Source organism: Danio rerio, chromosome 21 (assembly GCF_052040795.2).
Source record: "Danio rerio strain M-AB ecotype USA chromosome 21, GRCz13ab, whole genome shotgun sequence".
Lineage (NCBI taxonomy): Eukaryota > Metazoa > Chordata > Actinopteri > Cypriniformes > Danionidae > Danio > Danio rerio.
The window spans coordinates 49,635,496-49,660,000 of NC_141041.1; the positions used below are offsets into that span (position 1 = coordinate 49,635,496).

The window sequence follows — 24,505 nt, forward strand, 5'->3', positions numbered from 1 at the left end:
GTTCTCTTTTATCCCTTTAAGATACTATGAGGTACACATTTGCACTTTTAGGTATTTATATGTGCCTTTGTACCTTTATTTTTGAGTGTGTAGAGCATTCTTAGTTTGGCATTAAAAAAGGTCAACATGTGACCAAAAGTGCACAGACATCTTCCAGATCTGTTACCTGTGGTTCGACATCCAGCACTGCGATCTTGCCCTGCTCGTGGATCTTGTGGATGGTTTCGATCTTCGTGCCGAACATGTGTCCCTGATAGCTGCCGTACTCCAGCAGCTCGTTTCCAACAATGCCTTTAGTCATCTCGTCGTTAGAGATGAAGTAATATTCTTTGCCGTTCTCCTCGTCCTTCTTCTGAGGTCTAGTTGTATCTGCAAAGAAAAAACATTATGATCGTGTAAAACATATGATGGAATAGTTGGTGGTTCATTCCGCTGTGGCGACCCCTGATAAATAAGGGACTAAGCTGAAAGCAAATGAATGAATGGGAAACAGAAGTGAAGGATACATACGTGGTGCTGGATAAGCAAACTTCTCAGGATATTTGCTCAGCAGTGAGTTTTTAATAAGGCTCCTTCCAACTCCATGTGCACCTTTACACAACAGAAAGAAACAGTTTTAGTATCTACTGTATAGTGATGAATGGAAATAACAAATAGATTTTATATTCCTATTTTCACTATTAATAGCACAATATATGGCTCACCGATGAGAACCAGGGTCTTTCTGTTGAACGCTGGAAGTCTCACTACCTCTTCATAAGATATGACATCAAGCTGGTCAAAGACTAATGAAAAGACAGAGAAATTCATCAGTTAATGCTCTATAAGGGCATCTGTAGACTTAAATAGTGGCTTTTATTACATTAAGCCATGATGTGGTTATTCAGAGGTATAATAGAAAAATATTTAGATTTATTAAGCCTAACCGGCCACTTAATTAGGTACACCTTACACCTTGCTAGTAGAACCAGGTTGCCTTCAGAACTGCCTTAATCCTTCATAGCATATATTTAACAAGCTACTGGAAATATTCCACAGAGATTTTGCTCCATGTTGACATGATAGCATCACACAGTTGCTGCAGATTTGTCGGCTGCACATCCATGATGCCAATCTCCCGTTCCACCACATCCCAAAGCTGCTCTATTGGGTTGAGCTCTGGTGACTGTGGAGCCCATTTGACTGTGGAGCGGCACCCGGTGTGGTCTTCTGCTGCTGTAGCCCATCCGCCTCAAGGTTGGACGTGTTGTGTGTTCAGAGATGCTCTTTGTGAGTTACTGTTGCCTTTTTATCAGCTGGAACCAGTCTAGACCATTCTTTGTAAACCCTAGAGATGGTTGTGCGTGAAAATCCCAGCAGATCAGCAGTTTCTGAAATATGTGGACCAGCCCGTCTGGCACCAACAACCATGCCACGTTCAAAGTCACTTAAATCCCCTTTCTTCTCTATTCTGATGTCTTGACTATGTCTACATGTCTAAATGCATTGAGTTGCTGCAATGTGATTGGCTGATTACAATTTGCGTTAACGAGCAGTTGGACAGCTGTACCTAATAAAGTGGCCGGTGAGTCTATATATATATATATATATATATATATATATATATATATATATATATATATATATATATATATATATATATATATATATATTTATATATGTGTGTGTGTTTAAATTTACAGACTGTCTTACTATTATATTATATTATATTATATTATTCACAACATTCAAATTAGCCAAAAATATTATTATCGTGATTGGTAAATTATAAATGTAATAAATAATAGCACTAGGCTTAAACTGCAGGTGACAATAACATTAAAAAACAATTTGTTAACAAGAATACAAATAAAACATTATTAGTTTGTTTTGTTGTTAAGTGTAAATCATTTTCAGCAGAACATTAATGACTGTGAAAAGACTTGTAACATTCCTGAATTTGCATGGAAGTGAACACAAATCCTTTTATAAATAAAGCAGCACATGTGTGTTTAAACAGTGTGCGAGTACTTTGTTTTACTGTATAATGTTATAAAACTTTATGAAAATGCATAAATAAGCAGTGTGTGATGGTATACAGGTGCGCTTCACTAACTTGAGCTGTGTTTGGCGAGGTATTTGTCTTTGCATTTCTTCTTCTTGCCAAAAGGACTGCAGGACTGTCCAGCTTCCCGTGTTGCTTTGCTTTTGCTCGCTACTCTCCTGCAGAAACACCACAAGCATTTACTGAACTCACTGCTCAAACTGTCCTGAGAACCAAAACGCAGGCTCACTGGAAATACAAGCTTCAGCCAACATTTACAAATAGGTGTTAAATTTAGTTCCTGGAGGGCCGCAGCTCTGCACAGTTTAGTTCCAATCCTGCTTTAACACACTTACCTGTTGTTTCAAACATGCCTGAAGGACTTAATTAAATCAATAAGCTGTGTTTAATTAGGGGTAACGCTAAACAGTGCAGAGCTGCGGCCCTCCAGGAACTGGATTTGACACTTGTGCTTTAACGCATGCTACACTGCAGTATGTAGGTAAAATGAACACTAGGGGGCAGTATGATGATGACCTTTTATTCCTTTTCACAAAAATGATATTTAGAGACATGGTTAACGAATAAAGGATTGCTTTTATGCAGTGCTTAGCACAACAGCAAATAAACCCCACAAAACAACTTAACGCTGCCTGTGATTACGAATACTGATAATGAATACTGTTGTGTCAACAATATATCTGTACATTTTTTTGGCATGGTCAGTTTTCTCGTAGCTCACCTTGTACTGTGTTGTCCTACAGAGTGCTTCAGATTGAGTCCGATAAAGTACGTTTTTACGATGTAAAATCAAGGTGAAACTATGTTTATTTCTCTTACGTCTGCTTCTGTAAACACTATCGGTTGGGTTTAGGAAAGAGTTTAGCTTAGTGGTTCGCTAGCTGAGTTGCACGACAAGCTCTGCCTTTCCCTGGACGTGTACAATAGGGACATTTATATGAAACTCAACTCACCCTAAGTAACGTATTTCAAATTCGCATATTTTCACAGCACCCTCTAGTGGATTTGTCATCTAAAACGAACAACAAAACTACCCTAAGTAATGTATTTAAAAGTCGCAAAAATGCAGACAGCCCCCTCTAGTGGATTTTTCATCTGAAGTTGGCAACTAAATGTACCCTAAGTAACATATTTTAGTCGCCATAATGTAAATAGCGCCCTCAAGTGGATTTGTCATCTGAAACGTACAACAAAACGTACCCTAAGTAACATACTTCAGATTTACAAACATATAGACAGCGTCCACTAGTGGATTTGTCATCTGAAACCTACAACAAAACACACCCCAAGTAACGTATTTCATATTTGTAAAATGTAGACATTGCTCTCTAGTGAATTTGTCATCTAAAACGCACAAGAAAACGTACCCTAAATAACGTATTTCAGATTCACAAAAATGTAGACAGCACCCTCTAAGGGATTCGTCATCTAAAACATGCAACAAAATGTACCCTAAGTAACGTATTTCAGGTTTGCAAACATGAAAACAGCGCCCTCAAATGAATTTGTCATCTGAAACGTACAACAAAACGTACCCTAAGTAACGTACTTCAGATTCACAAACATATAGACAGCGTCCTCTAGTGGATTTGTCATCTGAAACGTACAACAAAACGTACCCTAAGTAACGTACTTCAGATTCACAAACATATAGACAGCGCCCTCTAGTGCATTCGTCATCTGAAACGTACAACAAAACACACCCTAAGTAACGTACTTCAGATTCACAAACATATAGACAGCGTCCTCTAGTGGATTTGTCATCTGAAACGTACAAAACACACCCTAAGTAACGTATTTCAGGTTCGCAAACATGTAGAAAGCGCTCTCTAATGGATTCGTCATCTGAAACATGCAACAAAACGTACACTAAGTAACGTATTTTAGATTTACAAAAATGTAGACATTGCTCTCTAGTGAATTCATCATCTAAAAGGTACAACAAAACGTACCCTAAATAACGTATTTCAGATTCACAAAAATGTAGACAGCACCCTCTAAGGGATTCGTCATCTAAAACATGCAACAAAATGTACCCTAGGTAACGTATTTCAGGTTTGCAAACATGTAAACAGCGCCCTCAAATGGATTTGTCATCTGAAACGTACAACAAAACGTACCCTAAGTAAAGTATTTCAGATTCACAAACATAGACAGCGTCCTCTAGTGGATTTGTCATCTGAAACGTACAAAACACACCCTAAGTAACGTATTTCAGATTCACAAACATATAGACAGCGCCCTCAAATGAATTTGTCATCTGAAACGTACAACAAAACGTACCCTAAGTAACGTACTTCAGATTCACAAACATATAGACAGCGCCCTCTAGTGCATTCGTCATCTGAAACGTACAACAAAACACACCCTAAGTAACGTACTTCAGATTCACAAACATATAGACAGCGTCCTCTAGTGGATTTGTCATCTGAAACGTACAAAACACACCCTAAGTAACGTATTTCAGGTTCGCAAACATGTAGAAAGCGCTCTCTAATGGATTCGTCATCTGAAACATGCAACAAAACATACAATAAGTAACGTATTTTATATTTACAATAATGTAGACATTGCTCTCTAGTGAATTCATCATCTAAAAAGTACAACAAAACGTACCCTAAATAACGTATTTCAGATTCACAAAAATGTAGACAGCATCCTTTAAGGGATTCGTCATCTAAAACATGCAACAAAATGTACCCTAAAAAACGTATTTCAGGTTTGCAAACATGTAAACAGCGCCCTCAAATGAATTTGTCATCTGAAACGTACAACAATATGTACCCTAAGTAACGTACTTCAGATTCACAAACATATAGACAGCGCCCTCTAGTGCATTCGTCATCTGAAACGTACAACAAAACACACCCTAAGTAAAGTATTTCAGATTCACAAACATAGACAGCGTCCTCTAGTGGATTTGTCATCTGAAACGTACAAAACACACCCTAAGTAACGTATTTCAGATTCACAAAAATGTAGACAGCACCCTCTAAGGGATTCGTCATCTAAAACATGCAACAAAATGTACCCTAAGTAACGTATTTCAGGTTTGCAAACATGTAAATAGCACTCTCAAATGGATTTGTCATCTGAAATGTACAACAAAACGTACCCTAAGTAACGTACTTCAGATTCACAAACATATAGACAGCGCCCTCTAGTGGATTTGTCATCTGAAACGTACAAAACACACCCTAAGTAACGTATTTCAGGTTCGCAAACATGTAGACAGCACCCTCTGATGGATTTGTAATCTAAAACGTGCAACAAAATGTACTCTTAACGCATTTCAAATTTTTTAAAATCTAGACAGCACCCTCTAGTGGATTTGCCATCTGAAACGTGCAACACAACGTATTTTACGTTTTATAAAAATGTAGGCATTGAACGCACCACTCCTGCAGTTCTGGAGAAGGGATGAGTCCAGCGAAGTCTGTGGAGGAACTGTCCACTTTCCCCTGCCACCAGTTGGGATCCTTCTTGTTGATAATGTGAATAATGTCGCCCGTCTGGAACTTCAGGCCTGCTTCTTTACACGGGATGAGCTCATCTTTGGCTGGGTCATAGTCGAACTGTGCTCTCATATACATCTACATAAACATTACAAACCACTGTCTGAATTAAGATGATTCAACACTTGAAAAAATACTATAGTCATTTATAGTAAATACTATAGAGTGTAAATGGTAAAGGTTATATTATAATATTTACAACACTTGGTTAATGGTACAACATACTGTAGTATTAACTAGCTAACTGAAAAACGAGATTAAATCATGTAGAATACTTCAGATTTTAGTACAGTAAACGTTGGTGTGTTTTAGTGTAATATAACCTCCAGATGTACAAGTTTTAGGTAGTTTGTTTAAATTAATATTTTTGCTATTTGTTATCATATCAATTATAGAATTACCACAACAGATTAAGTCAAGTTATTTACTATAGTATGGTTTAAAACGCTCTAGTGTTTACTATAAATAGTAAACACTATAAATATGAAAAGGACAGTTTATAAAAATGACTTTTTTTAGGGAAAAGGTTCACAGAACATGCTTAATTGTCTCATCGTTTACTCGTTAGGGTTAGGGTTCCAAACCCGTTTCTTTCCTCTGTTAAACACGGGAGAAAACGGCAGCCACTGAAATACATAGTGTCTGTCAGTTGCTGTTTCCAATCCACCTCTTTTCATGTAAATTTGGAATATTGCATAAAAAATGCTTAATGCAAAACTCCCAGGATGTGCATCAACTTTTTAAAATGTGCATAACATACTTTTGTGAAGGGAGATCTCTGATCACAGACATGAGCTGCTTTAAAGGTACTCTCTTACAGTGACCAAAATTAACCATGTTATCATTGACTTTTTTTTTAAACAATAACTAATTACATTGATCAGCCGATATTGATTATTGGCTGACACATTGGTGCATCTCCTTAACTAACATCTGAAAAATACATAAATAAATAAAAAATATTTCAATAATAAATGTAATCAAAAATAAATATGTTTAATTAAAAAGAATAAATACAAAACATTTAAAATAAATTGATAAAATTAATAAAAAATAATAATACAATAAATAAATTTAATTTAGCTTAAAATAAGTAATTAAAATTAAGTAATTAAATTAGTTTTATTTATTTTTAAAGTAATTAAAAATCAAACAATGCAAAGTAAAATAATACAATTAAAAATAAACAATTATTTAATTTAAAACAAATAAATACAATTGTTAGATAAATGAATATGTTTAATTAAAAATAAATAATATAAAATATAATAATTAAAAATAATTAATTATTTTGTTTAGTTTAAAATAAATAAATAAATAAAATGCAAAATAAATAAATATGTTTAATTAATAATAAATAATAATACAAAATAGATAATACAATTAAAAATAATTAATTATTTTATTTAATTATTTTAAAATAAGTAAATAAATAAAATGTAAAATTAATGAATAAGTTTAATTAAAAATAAATAATATAAAATATAATAATTAAAAATAATTAATGATTAAATTTAGTTTAAAATAAATAAATAAATAAATAAAATATAAAATAAATAAATATGTTTAATTAAAAATAAATAATAATACAAAATAAAATAATACAATTAAAATAATTAAATATTTTATTTAATTTAGTTTAAAATAAGTAAATAAATAAAATGTAAAATTAATGAATAAGTTTAATTAAAAATAAATAATATTACAAAATAAAATAATATAATTAAAAACAATTGTTTTATTTTATATAGTTTAAAATAAATAAATAAAATGTAAAATTAATGAATAAGTTTAATTAAAAATAAATAATATTACAAAATAAAATAATACAATTAAAAACAATTAACTATTTTATTTTATTAAGTTTAAAATAAATAAATAAAATGTAAACTAAATGAATAAGTTTAATTAAAAATAAATAATAATACAAAATAAAATAATACAATTAAAGATAATTAATTATTATTTTTTTATTTAGTTTAAAATAAATGAATACATTTAAAGTAAATAATAAAAAAAAAACATTTAAAAATTATTATTTTTTCATTGAGCATAAACAAACAAAATAAATAAATAGTGTGTGCTGTATGTAATATAATGTTAAATACATGTCATATATAAAACAGACAAAGGTACAAACAATTACACACAGACAAACAGACAGACAGATCTATAACTACAACTATGTCACTATAGTCTATAAGCAGAGTTCTAGAAGGATCTACGTGATCAAACATTACAATATCAGAATGGTTTCTGTTATATAATGAAAGAAGAAAACTACAACAGCTCATCACATGGTCACCGTCTGCTTAATTTAAAGAGACAGTTCACCAAATAACACAAAATCAGTCATTGTTTACTCACCCTTTTACTTGATCCAAACCTTTATGAGTTTCTTTATTCTGCTGAACACAAAAGAAGACACTTTGGACATGGCTTTGGAAGAAACGAGCTGAAAACCGGTAACCATTGACTTCCATAGAATTAGCTACAGTAGAAGTCAATGGTTACCGGTTTTCTACATTCTTCAAAATATCTTCTTTCGTGTTTAAAAGAAACTCCTAAAGGTTTGGAACCACTTGAGAATGAGTAAACACTGAGTGCATGTTCATTTGTGGGTGAACTATCCCTTTAACTCGTGTTTGACGCTGTGTGACCAGCAGATGGCAGAAGATTATCTGAATGAGTGAGTAAATCTACAGTTATTCTCTGCTACTGTCGATTTAATAGTCACCTGTGCATTTCACTGCTTTCTCATGATAAACCCCACACCTTTATTTAATCAAGCATACAGAATAGGCAGATAAAGAAAGAAGTGATCAAACCCCATTAGAGGGAGTATTTGCAGATGCAGTCGATTGTGATCATGAAACACAAATGGAAGCAGGGTATTGGTCAAATGTGACGCGGATGTTTTACTCACCTCACACGCCATTGGTCGACTTTGCTGATTGGAGATGATTTTCAGCGTGACGACGCCGTTTGTGTCTTTCTGTTATGTGGAACAGTATAGAAACACGTCAAATCACAGTAAATGTGCACACACAAACACTTTTGAAGGTTACTTAAAGGGACAGTTCACCCAAAAAATGAAAATGTCCTCATTTACACACAGTTCTAAACAAGCTTATTTCGTCTGTTGAACACAAAAAAAGATATTTTGAAGAATGTTGGGAAAAAGCAGCCATTGACATCCATGATAAGAACTAGGAACTGTCCTTTTTTACCTTAGAGTGCACAGAAAGTATTAACAGAAATAAACAGTAGCTGTAAATACCCTGCTACTTGAAAATGAAGATGAAATAACAAAACAAAGCAGTATAATTCCTTCATAAATCATAAAATCCACTTAACAAGCTTTATTATGATTGCTAAGTGCAATGAGGATTCCTTTTGGAAATTAAAACTAAAGAAATAAAAGACAACTAAAATGAAAGTACAAACATAAATACGTAAATAAATAAACAAACAAATAAAAAATAAGTAAACAAACAAACAAACAAATAAGTAAACAAACAAATTATTTAATTAATAAGTAAACAAATAAATAAGTCAACAAACAAACAAATTAATTAAGTGATTCATATATAAATAAATATATAAATAAGTAAACAAACAAATTATTTAATTAATAAGTAAACAAACAAATAAATTAAGTAATTTATATATAAATACATAAATAAATAAATAAATAGATAAATAAATAAATAAATAAATAAACAAACAAATACATTAATAAAAAATAAATAAATGAATAAATATATAATAAAATAAATACATAAGTAAACAAACAAATAAACAAATAAATAAATAAATAAATAAATAAATAAATAAATAAATAAATAAATAAAGCAGTGTATTAGGGTGTAATTTTTACCCACACATAAGAGTTTTAGACTGCACTACAATCATTTGTAAATAAATGCAATTGAGTATCCAATAGCATTGCATCATTTCAAAGTAATTTATTTCTCTAATACATGCTCTTTTTAACCATGCTAAAATGTATTTATTCTTTACAAACAAAGGACTTCAATACCCACCAGAATCTTCTGCAGCTGGTCTACACTTTGATTAGAAACACTTTTCCCGTTGATTTCTGCAATCTCATCCCCTTCATGTAAAGAACCTGTTTTTTAAGAAATGAAAAACAGTGTTACTAATGTTTTCAACATTTTTAAAATACTTCATTCTGTTTGATTTATGAGCCGTTTACCTCATGGGGACCAACAAAAATGTCCCCATGAGGCCAAATTGTACTGGTATTGCTATACTTGTGGGAACATTTGGTACCCACAGTGTAAGTAATACAATGTACCACACACACACACACACACACACACACACACACACACACTGAACCTTGTCTGTGTATCATTCCTCCGTGCAGTATTCTGGCCACTGTACACCTCTGCTTCTCATTCAGCTTTAAAGTTACTCCCTGAAAGCATACAGCACAATTAGAGATGTAGCCGTATAAACATTTCATATCACAATTATGGTAAACAAAATTGTCATGGTTATCAGTATTATAAAGGTCATATTACAGTTTTTGCCCATTGATCACACAATTTTTGCAAAATTTGATTTATTTGGCTCTATTTTAAAGATCTAAGCGCAAAGTCTAAAGCTCAGAAAGCAGAAGCTGCGTAAAATGGGCATGTCCGAATTCACTTTTGCTATTTTAAGGACTGAAAATTGCGGTCTGTGCCGCAATGCATGGTCTAACAGGGTTGTGTTTATTCTCCTAATGAGTTATGGATGTGTTTTGAGCATAACGTGCATTGAACCAATCAGAGTCTCATCTCTCATTCCTTTCAAGAGTCAGTTGTGTCATGCTGTAGAGCATTTGCTCTTTACATGGTGACTCTGTAAGTGTTAAAACTGAACGCAAACAGTTAAACAGAGCATCTGCAGCGCGAGGATAAAGAACAAGCCTCCTCCATTCAGCCTCACTTTTTTTATTTGGAGCTGAACAACAATGAGAGAAACTGGCTCAGAAAAGAAGTGCACAAAAACAGAAAGTGTACCAGCGGTTCAGACGGGTTCTTCTCAAAGGCGACTTCCCTCATCCTGGTCGCATCTCTGCCGTTCATATGTCCAGCGCTGCCGTTGGAGAAGACCTCCTGCCCTTTGCATTCATATGTCTGCATGGCGGCCTGACAATACAAACATCTACAATCAATAACAATACAATCACCTTTGAGATCCCAAAAATTTGCTTCTTCTCAGATGAATCCATGTATCTATGCAGAGATACAAGCGGGAGAACAGAATCCTGTGATTGCACAGCGACTACTGTGTAAAACAGCTAAAGGAAAGTGAATCTTTCTGAAGTAAAGTGAAGAAAAAATCTGCCAATGGGGTAAGAGAAATAATCGTATTTCAAAGCAAAAACAAAAGCTGCCTGAACTACTTTATCTGTGTGTTTATCTGAAAATACAGCCACACCTTACCCAGCAGGCACAAGACATCATCATCAGATTGGCATTGTACCCCAACGTCGTAGTGACATTGCATTTTGTTTGTAGATAAAGTTCGAGTTAACGTCAGAACCCTACGTCAGAATGATGTCAGTGTCCAACGTCCAACCTAAAATCAATCAAATATCAACGTCTAATGATGTTACAGCTTGACGTTGTGTGGACGTTACCACTATTAAATGAATGAATAAATAAATAAATAAATAAATAAAACATGTCTATCATTCGTTGGATTTTGGTTGCCATGACAAATAAATGTCAGTATTTTACGTCATTATGACGTTGGATTAAGGTGTTGGTTCGATGTTGGATTCAACACAACCTAAAACCAACCAAATATCAACATCTAATGATGTTACAGCTTGACGTTGTGTGGACGTTACTACTATGACATCTGTCATTCGATGGATTTTGGTTGCCATGACGAATAAATGTCAATATATGACGTCAATATGATGTTGGTTTAAGATGTTGGTTCGATTTTGGATTCAACGCAACCTAAAATCAACCAAATATGAACGTCTAAGAATTTTACAGCTTGACGTTGTCTGGACGTTACCACTATGACGTCTGTCATTCGATGGATTGTGGTTGCCATGACGAATAAATGTCAGTATATGACGTCAATATGATGTTGGTTTAAGATGTTGGTTCGATTTTGGATTCAACGCAACCTAAAATCAACCAAATATAAACGTCTAAAGATGATACAGCTTGACGTTGTGTGGACGTTACCACTATGACGTCTATCATTCGGTGGATTTTGGTTGCCATGACGAATAAATGTCAGTATATGACGTCACTATGATGTTGGTTCGATGTTGGATTCAACACAACCTAAAACCAACCAAATATAAACGTCTAATGATGTTACAGCTTGACGTTGTGTGGACGTTACCACTATGACGTCTATCATTCGGTGGATTTTGGTTGCCATGACGAATAAATGTCAGTATATGACGTCACTATGATGTTGGATTAAGATGTTGGTTCGATGTTGGATTCAACACAACCTAAAACCAACCAAATATCAACGTCTAATGATGTTACAGCTTGACGTTGTCTGGACGTTACCACTATGACGTCTATCATTCGATGGATTTTGGTTGCCATGACGAATAAATGTCAGCATTTGACAACAATATGATGTTGGTTTAAGATGTTGGTTCGACGTTGGATTCAACACAACCTAAAATCAACCAAATATAAACGTCTAAGAATTTTACAGCTTGACGTTGTGTGGACGTTACCACTATGACGTCTATCATTCAGTGGATTTTGGTTGCCATGACGAATAAATGTCAGTATATGACGTCACTATGATGTTGGATTAAGATGTCGGTTCGATGTTGGATTCAACACAGCCTAAAACCAACCAAATATCAACGTTTAATGATGTTACAGCTTGACGTTGTGTGGACGTTACCACTATGACGTCTATCATTCAGTGGATTTTGGTTGCCATGACGAATAAATGTCAGTATATGACGTCACTATGATGTTGGATTAAGATGTTGGTTCGATGTTGGATTCAACACAACCTAAAACCAACCAAATATAAACGTCTAATGATGTTACAGCTTGACGTTGTGTGGACGTTACCACTATGACATCTGTCATTCGATGGATTTTGGTTGCCATGACGAATAAATGTCAGCATTTGACAACAATATGATGTTGGTTTAAGATGTTGGTTCGATGTTGGATTCAACACAACCTAAAATCAACCAAATATAAAAAGATGATACAGCTTGACGTTACGTGGACGTTACCACTATGACGTCTATCATACGTTGGATTTTGGTTCCCATGACGTATAAATGTCAGTATTTGATGTCAGTATGACGTTGGTTTAAGATATTGGCTTGTTGTTGGATTTAACACAACCAAAAATCAACCAAATATCAACTTCTAATGATGTTACAGCTTGACGTTGTGTGAACGTTACCACTATGACGTCTATCAGACGTTGGAGTTTGGTTGCCATGACAAATAAATGTCAGTGTTTGACATCAATATGACGCTGATTTAAGATGTTGGTCTCAATATTGGATTTAACAAAACCTAAAGTCAATCAATTTTCAACGTCATTATCGTTATCCTTAGACACTGACTAGACATTGAATTTTGGTCACCTGACATCATGACCTGAATCTAACCAAATAGTAACGTTTTATGACTTTGTGTGCCTGCAGCACATCTTCATCAGCCAATCAGAATCAAGCTTTCAACGGCCATGTAGGACAAATACAAAATAACATGGAGGAGTGATGGAGAAGAAGAATGAAGAGTCCGTGTGAACATCTGTCCAGGGTTAATGATTGAACGCTCACATTTACACACTTCATTTGGTCCTGCAATGCTGGGAACTGGTTGGCATGGTTATGTTGCCTGATGAGTGGACTTGATTTCAGCTCACATGACTAAACAAACCTCCTTAGAGGTACCTTAAAATAAAGTGTGACTTCATTTACTGATGACCTATACAGGGCAACGGTCAGTCATGTCAATCATACCCTGTGCAAAAATGCCATGTCTTATTTTTTTATAACCCTTCAAGCAGTGATGTACTGAGAAAAACTCTCGAGTAAACTGACGTGAAGCTCAGCATGAATGTCACGAACGGGACAAAGTTTACAGCAGATTTCTACTGTTACGTGATCAGGACTTTAGCCTCAGCTTTGAGTTGACTTGAAGATGTGATGATGAGTTATGAGCTGACGTCAGGTTTGAGGACTCGTACAGTCCGGTGTCAGCTGGATATGCTGCTGAAGTATGCTGATTTCACACATTGTGAAACACACGGTCTTTGTGGGCTTGAAATCCAAGATTCATATAAATGAATTCACTTTTAGAATTTTTTTCTTTTTCTGTAGAAAACTACATATACAGTTGGGGAAATAAGTATTGGGCATGTCACCATTTTTCTCAGAAAACCTAAAGGAGCTGTTGACTTTTCACCAAATGTTGGTAACAACCAAAGAAAACAAATCTAATTAGTTTACAAATTAAGTTATGCGTAATAAAATTAAATGACGCAGGGAAAAAGTATTGAACACATGAAGAAAGGGAGGTGTAGTTTAGCAGTGAAAGCCCAGAGAGCAGCTGAAATCTCTCAGTTGTTCTTCAGCAACCCTCTGCCCTTGCTCAGTGTATATGAATATCAGCTGCTTCAGTCCAACATCTACATTAGCAGGAGGATGAAGATGAACCCAGGGTGGACATTTCAGCAAGACGATGATCCAAAACACAGCCGAGAAGACTCTCAGATGCTTTCAGAGAAAGAAAATCAAGCTGTAGAATGGCCCAGCCAATCACCTGAGCCCAATCCAATAGAGAATACAGAATAAAGCTCAGATTTGATAGACGAGACCCACAGAACCATCAAGATTTTTACACTCTGTTGAAGTCTGAGAAACTCACACCTGAGCAGTGCACGTGACTTCATTCTCCATATGAGAGCCGTCTTTAAGCTGTCAGATAGCATGTTGGAGCATGTCAGATTTAATTATTCAGAAGATTTGATGAGAAACTGAAGCATGTGGTGAAGAAAAAATGTTGATCCATTCAGTCAGAAGTGACAAACTGCAAGCTTTTCAGCTTTATATCGGGTTTATATCTTCTAAATGTCAATTTTGGAGACCTTTAATAAGTTATAATGCATAATGTCAGCAAAAATAATGAATTGGTTTAATACTCCGGCAGTTTAACCTCTCTGCACAAGAGGTATGGACAGAGGAGAAATAGTCGTGCCTAACTGAGCCTGGTTTCCCTCCAGGTTTTTCTTTCACTTTCGTCAATCGGTGAAGTTTGTTTCTCCACTGTCACCACTGGCTTGCTTGGTTTGGGACTTGTGGAGCTGCGCATCGATGGATTTGCTCTTCAGTGTTTGGATTTTCAGCAGTGAAAATTAAACCACACTTAACTGAACTAAACTAAACAATTTACTATGTTCAGCTGCTTTGACACATTGTGAAAGCGCTATAGAAATAAAGATGAATTGAATTGAAACGTACAAAACTTTAGATAATGTCTAACATGTCTGTTGACAGAGTATGAGAGGCTCAGAAACCCTTTGCCACTGTTTTAACTCGACACACCTGTATTTTTTGTGCGAAACAGCATTCCTCTAAATTCTTTAAAACCCCCAACACATGAAACGTTTTGAATGTAAAAAGCTTGACAGACAGAAGGCTGGTTTGTAATGTTGAAGCATGCAAATTATTTCTCGACTATGTGTTTTATATACAAATATATATCATCATATGTTAAGTTCAATATGTATAGATGTTTGTTTGAATACATTTAACACTGATAATGGTACACTCTCAGAAAAAGGCACACGGTGGGCATCCGCTGTGTAAAAACTTGCTGGGTAAGTTGGCGGTTCATTCCGCTGGGCGACCCCAGATTAATAAAGGGACTAAGCCGACAAGAAAATGAATGAATGAATGAATATGGCGGCAAATCAATGCCAATAATAATCGCGAGCGAGGTCATGCCTAGAGCGAGTGATTTTTGTTAGTCCTGGGACGGGACTTGGTTTACTTGTTATTGCTAACGCTATTGGTTACTCTACCTTTCTGGAAGTTAGCCGGGATTGGATGCAAGATATGATGATCCCAATCCAGGGATCTGTGGACGTTTCTGGAGACCGTGGAAAAAGTCCCTCGAGGTACGTATTTGTGCAGTTTTTGTTTTCACGAATCTGCAAGAGGCCGATGTGCGGACTTTTTCGCGTCTCTGATGCCTCTCGTTTGCGCTGTTCACGCCTGCGATGTTCTCGCGTAAAGCCGCCTGGGCATGCTGTCGAGCTGACCGACTGACTGTATGACTAAATGACCGAATGATTGACTGGGCGACGGGCCAATCGGTTGACCCGCCCTCCTCCTCCACCTTCCCTAAACCCAAGCAACGATTTACAAAAGCCGTCCGGAAAAAGAAAAGCTCACGAAGGTGAGCTATCAGCCGGCGAGTACGAAGAGGAGCGGCATCACACCGACCCGTAGCATTCGCTAAAAAAAACAGAAACGTCTGCTGGGCTACGTTTACAGAATGAGCTTGGGATGGATGATCCACATTTGATCTGTATGGTGTGGAAAGCTAGTTAATTAAATAAATGTATATTAAATAAAATTATATAGGATATATCCCCTGAAGATCCCCTGTGCGGTAGTTTCCTCGTGTGTAGGCCTGTAATCTGCTCACGGCTCACTTCTCCTCACTCGTAAACATCACCGCTGCGCTTGATTATTATTGGGATTGATTTGCTGCCATATATTTAATTTCAGTTAGCTTTAACTATAAAAATGTAAATAAAAAAATAAAAAGAAAGCATTTAAAATGTTAATCTGTTAAATTTATATATATATATATATATATATATATATATATATATATATATATATATATATATATATATATATATATATAAATACCTGTCATTCACTCTCTCTTAGATGGGATGGTGGGCCAAATCAAATAGGCCAACTTGATATAAACAAACGAAAATCAGGACCTGTTAAAATTATTTAAGACCTAAGACATTATTTCTGTGAATTTAAGACTTTTTAAGGCCTGTTTTTAAAATTTAAGACTTTTTATGAACACCCTGTGATAAATGCGACCATAAGGCATGAATATGTGAAAAAATGTTGCTATAATAAAAAGTGTCTTGATGTCCTGATTTATCAAAAGACGTCTAAACATCCAAGCATGAATCTGTATTTGTATAAAAGCCTCTCAAACACTCTACATTTAAATAAGATGAAGCAAGTGAAGATAAACCGACTTCATGACTACATCCATGCAAGTAAAATAACAGTCCCAGGCTAAGGAGACCACATGACAGGAACTGCAACTGCAACAGGAACTGTTTCTCCGCATTTAAACACTCACATACTGTATGGTAATCTTGAGCTGCAGGTTTACTTGTATACAGTAAAGGTACATCTAATCCAATATAGTATAAATATAGTGTGTGGATGGACACATAAAGAGCAGAGGCAGAGCCCGTCTAAATGGTGTAAACACATATGCTGTGTCAGGTAGAAATACACAGCTGAAGACTGCTAGTCAGACCTGTTCAGGGTACAAAACACTACACAACAGGCAAGGTTAAGGTTACTTAATGTGTCTCCTTGGGATAATTGATTTGCAGGGTTATCAGCAGGTATTTTATCAACTAACAAACAACACAAGACTACATGATGACACATCTTTACCTTCTGTTGAACTACAGAACAACAACAACTACAAAATAAATATAAATATAAAAAGAAAGCGCACACCGTGTGGCAATTCTGCTGCTTTTGGTCTGTATGACTGACATAAAGCAGAATGTAAAAGCTGTTTATAGCATTATAATGATAAAATGTGCCGGACCATCTGTATATAGCCATAGTGTATAATGTATCATTGCTTGACATTGCAGCCCACCATTATCAATGTAAAATGTATTCAAACAAACATCTTTCAGTGCTTTCCACTGGTTTGAAATATACTTGCAATGGTAGCCGGATTAAAGCCCCCTTTTTACCCACAGCACATAGTGTTAATGGTCAGCTACATGCAATCGACAAACAAAAATTCGGTTCCGGCTCGCATCTCAGCCTGCCTGTCTGACATTTCACACTGGATAAAAGATCATCATCTTCAGCTTAACCTCACGAAAACAGAAATGCTGGAAGCTTCTGCCAACCCGACTCTACATCATAACTTTTCAATCCAGATAAACGAGGTTGGAGTAACGATTGATGACCAACTAAACTTCTCTGACCACATCTCTAGAACTGCTCGATCGTGCAGATTCGCACTCTTTAACATCAGAAAGGTCCGACCCTTCCTATCTGAACATGCAGCTCAACTCCTTGTTCAAGCTCTTGTTCTCTCCAGACTGGACTATTGCAACTCTCTACTGGCCGGGCTTCCAGCAAACTCTATCAAACCTCTTCAGCTGCTCCAGAACGCAGCAGCACGAGTGGTCTTTAATTAACCTAAAAGAGCACATGTCACTCCGCTGCTCATCTGTTTGCACTGGCTGCCAGTTGCTGCTCGCATCAAATTCAAAGCTCTGATGTTTGCTTACAAAGCGACTTCTGGCTTTGCTCCTCCTTATCTGCTCTCACTTCTGCAGATCTATGTGCCCTCCAGAAACTTGCGTTCTGTGAATGAACGTCGCCTCGTGGTTCCATCCCAAAGAGGGAAGAAATCACTTTTGAACTCTCGCATTCAATCTGGCCAGTTGGTGGAATGAACTCCCTAACTGCATCAGAACGGCAGAGTCACTCTCTGTCTTCAAGAAACCACTAAAAACTCAACTATTTAGTCTCCACTTCCCTTCCTAATCTGCAATTGCCTCTCTGACTCGTCCACTAACTACAAGAAAAAAATTACTAATGTTTTGCTTCTTACACTTTCTTTACACACCTGAAACTTGCCTACAGCACTTATTCATTGTTGCTCTTATAGTTGTGTAAATTGCTTCCTTGTCCTCATTTGTAAGTCGCTTTGGATAAAAGCGTCTGCTAAATGACTAAATGTAAATGTAAAAATGAATATGATTTTAAACTATATCCTTATTTATTATATTTGTAGGTAAAAGCTGATCTTTCTCTCTCTCTTAAGTTCAAGTTGAAGTAGCTTTTGGCGTGACATTTTGTACAGTACAGCCAAAGCATTTTAGACATGTACATTTTTAGACATGTAACCACAAAAAATCTATTTGAAAAAAAAAATTGTCGCTTCAAATAAGAAAAAAAGAGGCACTTGGACTTAAAAAAACAGTTCTTTTAAAAAGAATCGTCTGGATCCCAAAGCCACTAGCATACTTCCTCTATGTAAAACCCCAGCGTCCTGTGAGCTCACTGCACACTGCTGACAGAGCCGTCTTCAGGGAAGTCATGTGCTGATAGGAAACTGCCAAACGTCCCGAGCAAAGGTTGCATCGACGCATGGGTCAGCTAAAGAGAGCCCACTGCGCCGTGCCCATGCACAGAAAGATGTGAAATCAGCACTTCAGGAGTAATGTGCCATGTACTGAACTCAACGCTGGCATAAACACGCCTATTGCAGTTTACAGAGTTCATGTTCTCCGCAAGTAAATCCCATATGGGATCAGTGACACTAATGCATTCCCACTTTAAGCCAAATATCAAATTCCCTGATTTTCACTGACTGAAAAAGCTGGATTTCCAGACAAACACGACGCTGTTGGTCATAATATGTTATTGGCTTGTAATATTAAAATGGTTTTAGGTCGAATGTCAGTTTAAATGACTTTAATAGTTACTAAGAAATATGAATGTGAACATATTTATACACAGACTTCAACAGAGTGTCAAAATCTTGATGGTTCTGTGGGTCTCGTCTATCAAATCTGAGCTTTATTCTGTTTTCTCTATTGAATTCGGATCAGGTGATTGGCTGGGCCATTCTACAGCTTGATTTTCTTTCTCTGAAAGCATCTGAGAGTCTCCTCGGCTGTGTTTTGGATCATCGTCTTGCTGAAATGTCCACCCTGGGTTCATCTTCATCCTCCTGCTAATGTATATGCTGGACTGAAGCAGCTGATATTCATTTACACTGAGGAAGGGCAGAAGCTTGCTGAAGACTACTGAGAGATTTCAGCCACTGTCTGGGCTTTCACTGCTAAACTACACCTCCCTTTCTTCATCAGGGTAAACGCAAAGCAATTTCAATATCTTTTTAAGACTTTTTAAAGACCTTCTCAGAATATTTTAAGACCTTTTCGCCACTTCAAGTTCTAATCAGTATCAAACCTTTAATTTAATAAACAGTTGTTAATAAAAAGTTGTAGTTCAATAAATCAATGGAGCACAACCGTGCAACAGAACTCAGATAAGCTCGGAAGAAACAAAGCTTATAAAATACACGGTTCTTTTCAGCGACAGGTCTCAGCCACTGTTTAAACTCGACTTTCTCCAACCAGGAGTACGCAAACGTACAATTTCCCATCTGTTTTGCTCTATGGTTTCACTACATGTGGAGAGCGTCACATCACCACGTTTGTCGCAAATCACGGGACATCGCCTGGAAAGAGGAGCTTGGCCGAAAACGCCGCAGCCCAAACCACTCGCGTGGATTGAGCACGCTGTTGTTAATATTATGAGGAAAATAAATATATTGATGCTTTTTTGGAGTCAAACACTTTGGACAACGCTCGAACAAAATTTAAGACCTTGTAAAAACACAATTAAGGCTTTTTAATACCTTTTAAGGGCCTGAATTTCCCAAAATAATCGATTTATCAACATTTAATACTAGGCATCGCAGTGGTGCAGTAGGAAGTGCTGTCGCCTCACAGCAAGAGGGTCACTGGTTCGAGCCTCGGCTGGGTCAGTTGGCGTTTCTGTGTGGAGTTTGCATGTTCTCCCTGCGTTCGCGTGAGTTTCCTACAGGTGAATTGGGTAGGCTGAATTGTCCATAGTGTATATACTTTTTCCCTGTCATTTTCATTTTATTGCACAAACCTTAATTTGTAAACAAATGACTTTTGTTTACTTTTTATATATGGATTTCTTTGGTTGTTACCAACATCTGGCGAAAACCTTAAGTCAACAGCAGCTTTAGAAATGTGTTTTCTAAGAAAAATGGTGACTTGTTCAATACTAATTCCCCCCACTGCATATAATTTATATATACATAATAAATATGCACAGTATATATTTATATATATTTTGTTTCCATTATCAGGATATGAGATTTTTGTGTCATATAAGGTAGTGAAAATCGTCTATTACTGAACACATCCTTATTTCCAAGTGCTAAGTAATGGTGTTGAACTCTTTATTCAGCTCAGCACACTTCCCAGTTGTGAGTTTCACTGAGTCAGGACTGACATGTGACTAAACAGACAAAGAAAGCCTCATGTTTCCATACGGCTGGAGACATTTGTCACATGATCATCAGTGCTGAGCACCTTATAAAACACTAGAATAATTAAAGTCCAATTTAAGCAGCATACATAAGTAATGTTGGAGTATATTATTAAGTTTACTTCATGTTATAGGTATACTCACATCCATGTACTTGTAGTATATTGTAAGCAGTGTTGAGGAAAGTAACTTTTGGAAGTACTGCATTAAAATATAGATGCACTCCTCAAACAAGGAACTACACTTGAAAAAAATAACTCAAGAGATGTGTTATTACTACATAGTTTAATACATTGTTGTAACTAAATTGCTAAATTGCTGATTATATTAAAACTTTAGGTTTGCAGAATAAGTTTAAGTTTCAAAACAGGAAAATATTGATAATTACATCAACTGAAAATGTGACTAATTTAAAGGTAAATATATCTGTCAATTAGATTAAAACAATATTTGTTGTATACAACTTGTAGCAATCCAAAGAAATTGGGTTGATAACTCATTTTTTCCACATTAATGGAGTTGTTTGGCATTTTTAAGTTCACACACTGACGCTTTTTGTTATTTTTATGTCACAGACCATGTTTTTGTTTTGTAAGACCATGAAAATCTGTGGTTTAATTTATTCATTATTTTATTTTAGACTTACTACCTTTGTTAATCTGGGGCCGCCACAGTGGAATGAATCACCCCTGTGGTTTAAAACAACAACAACAACAACCAAATTTACTGGAAAACATAAATGTTGTTGTTAAATTTATTTCTTACAAGCAACTAAATGAACAGTAAATCTGAAAACAAACCAAAAATGAAACCTTTTCAGCTAATTACAGGTAATTTGAGTTTGTAAACTGTAAAACTTGCAGGTAATTAAGTACATAACACTGGATTTTTTTAAATATTAATAATAAAAAAAACTAGTAGAACCAACTTAATTTTTTGAGTACCTGACTTAAGAATGGAGTTTAAAAATTCTGATTGAAGAGGAAATGTCATTTGGCTAACCTCATAAAGTTTGTTGAACTTCATTTTTGTTAGATGTTGTCATAACTTGAATATATCGATGTGTTTTGTTTGGTCTAAACGATATTTTTTACAGTGTAGTTGTGTTACTTAGCCACTAATCAGCCACAACGAGGGCTATGTGACCGCGCGGAGCCTGCGCCAGAACATACGCATGCTCTTGATGCAGAAGTATAAAAAGAGTTTTTAAGAGTTGGGTGTTTTGTACTTAAGGGATGGTTTTAGGTGCTTTTGTTAAATATTTTTACATCCAAATGTTGGCAGGCTCTGGCCATTGAGTAGACCCGCACTGCAGTGCACTACAGCAGCAGAACTGTACTATACAAGCTCCGGCTGATACCTGCAGTGTGTTCAATTTCTAGTTTGTGCCCCGGGGAAAAAAACTGTACAACTGACTAATGAAGACTGCACTGAGTGAACACAAGCCAGAGCAGCCCTGCTGAGATTTAGCTGTGTCATCTTCCAAAATATGTAGACCTTAAAGAGTCTGTTTACAACCCTTTCATGCCTCTAAAATGAAATGAAATCTACTGATCTAAATGTATAATCTGTCTATTCCTAAAGATGTTCAAAAAGCTTATTTTAATATAATATAGCTGCTTAATAAAACTGTTGTTTCATTAGCTAATAACATGTAGTTGAAGTCAGAATTTTTAGCCCTCCTGAATATTTTTCCCCCAATTTCTGTTTTAAAGAAAGAAGATTTTCTTCAACACATTTCTCAACATAATAGTTTAAATAACTCATTTTTAATAGCTGATTTATTTTCGCTTTGCCATGATCACAGCACATAATACTTGGTTAGATATTATCAAGATACTAGTATTTGGTTTAAAGCAGGGGTGTCCAAACTCGGTCCTGGAGGGCCGGTTTCCTGCATATTTTAGTTCCAACCCCAATTAAACATACGTGAACCAGCTTATCAAGCTCTTTCTAGGTATACTAGAAACTTCCAGGCAGGTGTGTTGATGGAAGTTGGAGCTAAACTATGCAGGACACCGGCCCTCCAGGACCGAGTTTGGACATCCTTGGCTTAAAGTGACATTTAAAGGCTTTAACAGGTTAATTAGGGTGAAGTTAGGGTAATTAGGCAAGTCATTGTACAAAACAGTGGTTTGTCCCGGAGACTATCCAAAACAAATATTGCTTAAGGGGGCTAATAATATTGACCGTAAAATGGTTTAAGAAATATAAAAACTGCTTTCATTATAGCTGAAATAAAACAAATAGGACTTTTTCCTGAAGAAAAAATATTACAGGAAATACTGCGAACAATTCCTGAATCTGTTCAACATCATCTGGAAAATATCTGGGAAAGAAATCACAGGAGGGTGAATAATTATGACTTCCTATCTCCACTCGGCGATTTTCCAAAACCTCTGCAATCAGCCAACATGTGTCAACAGGGAAGTTCCTTGTCTCGCCCTTTTATCTAAAGCAAACAAAATGCTTCGGACACTGTGTTTTACACCAGCAGCTCCAAACTGTTCCCCAGACTTCCCTCCTTTATCTGCAGAGAAACTGACTGCCTCTATTTATAGAAATCTGGTGCTCTTCAGCTTGACTAGTGAAGCATTGCGGATCTATGACTAAGAGGACACTACTGTAAACAAGAAAAAGTCCCATAATGCACTGCACCCCTGTCAGCCGTACTGGCAACCTTCTGGTTTAGTATTTGATGAGGTTTTGGTTAATAAGCACAGGAGAATGTACATCCAGCCGATTGTTATAAACACAAAATTCCATAATCATGGTGATCAAGATAGTAGTTTGGGTTTTAATCAGTCTAATGCGGGTTTATTGTGTGATAACAACCTGATGTGAATGTATTTTAATATTACACAGATACTTTACCAATATGTTTTTTTTGTTGTAAAACTGTTTTAAACAGTTTTAACTGCTTTTATTCTAGCTGAAATAAAACAAATAAGACTTTCTCCAGAAGGAAAAATGTTATAGGAAATACTGTGGAAAATTCATTGCTCTGTTAAACATTCATTTCAAGTGTTCACACTTAGCTGATGATTGATTATGAAGCTTGTTTGGCATGCTGTCCCAGGAGAGAGCCTCCTGAGCTCATAAGACCCTCGAGCCCGGGGCTCCCTCCCGTTTGCAAGGCGAGAGGAGAGTTTGAGCTCTGGAGAACTCCCCTAATGAACAGATAGTGATCGCTCTTAAGATACAGCTACTTACTAGCATGTCTATGGTGCCGATTTGGATTAGTCATTTGACTTCAGTTGCATGTTTTTTGACGGTAGGAGGAAACCGGAGAACCAGGGGAAACCCACGTAAGCATGGGGAGAACGTGTAAACTCCGCACAGAAACGTCGACTGGCTTGGTAAGGACTAGAACCAGTGATGTTCTTGCTGTGAGGCAACAGTGCTAACCACTGGGCCACCGTGCCAACCATCTAGTAAAGGAGGAGGAGTAGGGGTGGAAGGGGGGATTCTTCAAAATGGAGATGGCTGTCATATGGAACTTAGAGTACTTATAGTGGCTGAGGAATCGTCTGATTGGTGAATTGTAAATTGAATAATGCAAAT

At 36.1% G+C, this 24,505-nt stretch overlaps 1 protein-coding gene across 1 annotated transcript in view; it reads right to left on the reverse strand.

Annotated features, from left to right (window-relative positions):
• Positions 1–24,505, reverse strand: part of mpp1 (MAGUK p55 scaffold protein 1) — a 45,527-nt gene that overhangs the window by 4,446 nt on the left and 16,576 nt on the right. Inside the window, exons 2-10 of the mRNA NM_214692.2 lie at positions 10,593–10,721; positions 9,925–10,003; positions 9,606–9,691; positions 8,486–8,554; positions 5,441–5,637; positions 2,096–2,202; positions 705–785; positions 511–591; positions 167–369 (exon numbers count right to left, since the gene is read on the reverse strand). Coding sequence (NP_999857.2) covers positions 167–369; positions 511–591; positions 705–785; positions 2,096–2,202; positions 5,441–5,637; positions 8,486–8,554; positions 9,606–9,691; positions 9,925–10,003; positions 10,593–10,721 — 1,032 coding nt within the window. The remainder of the gene's footprint in view (positions 1–166; positions 370–510; positions 592–704; positions 786–2,095; positions 2,203–5,440; positions 5,638–8,485; positions 8,555–9,605; positions 9,692–9,924; positions 10,004–10,592; positions 10,722–24,505) is intronic.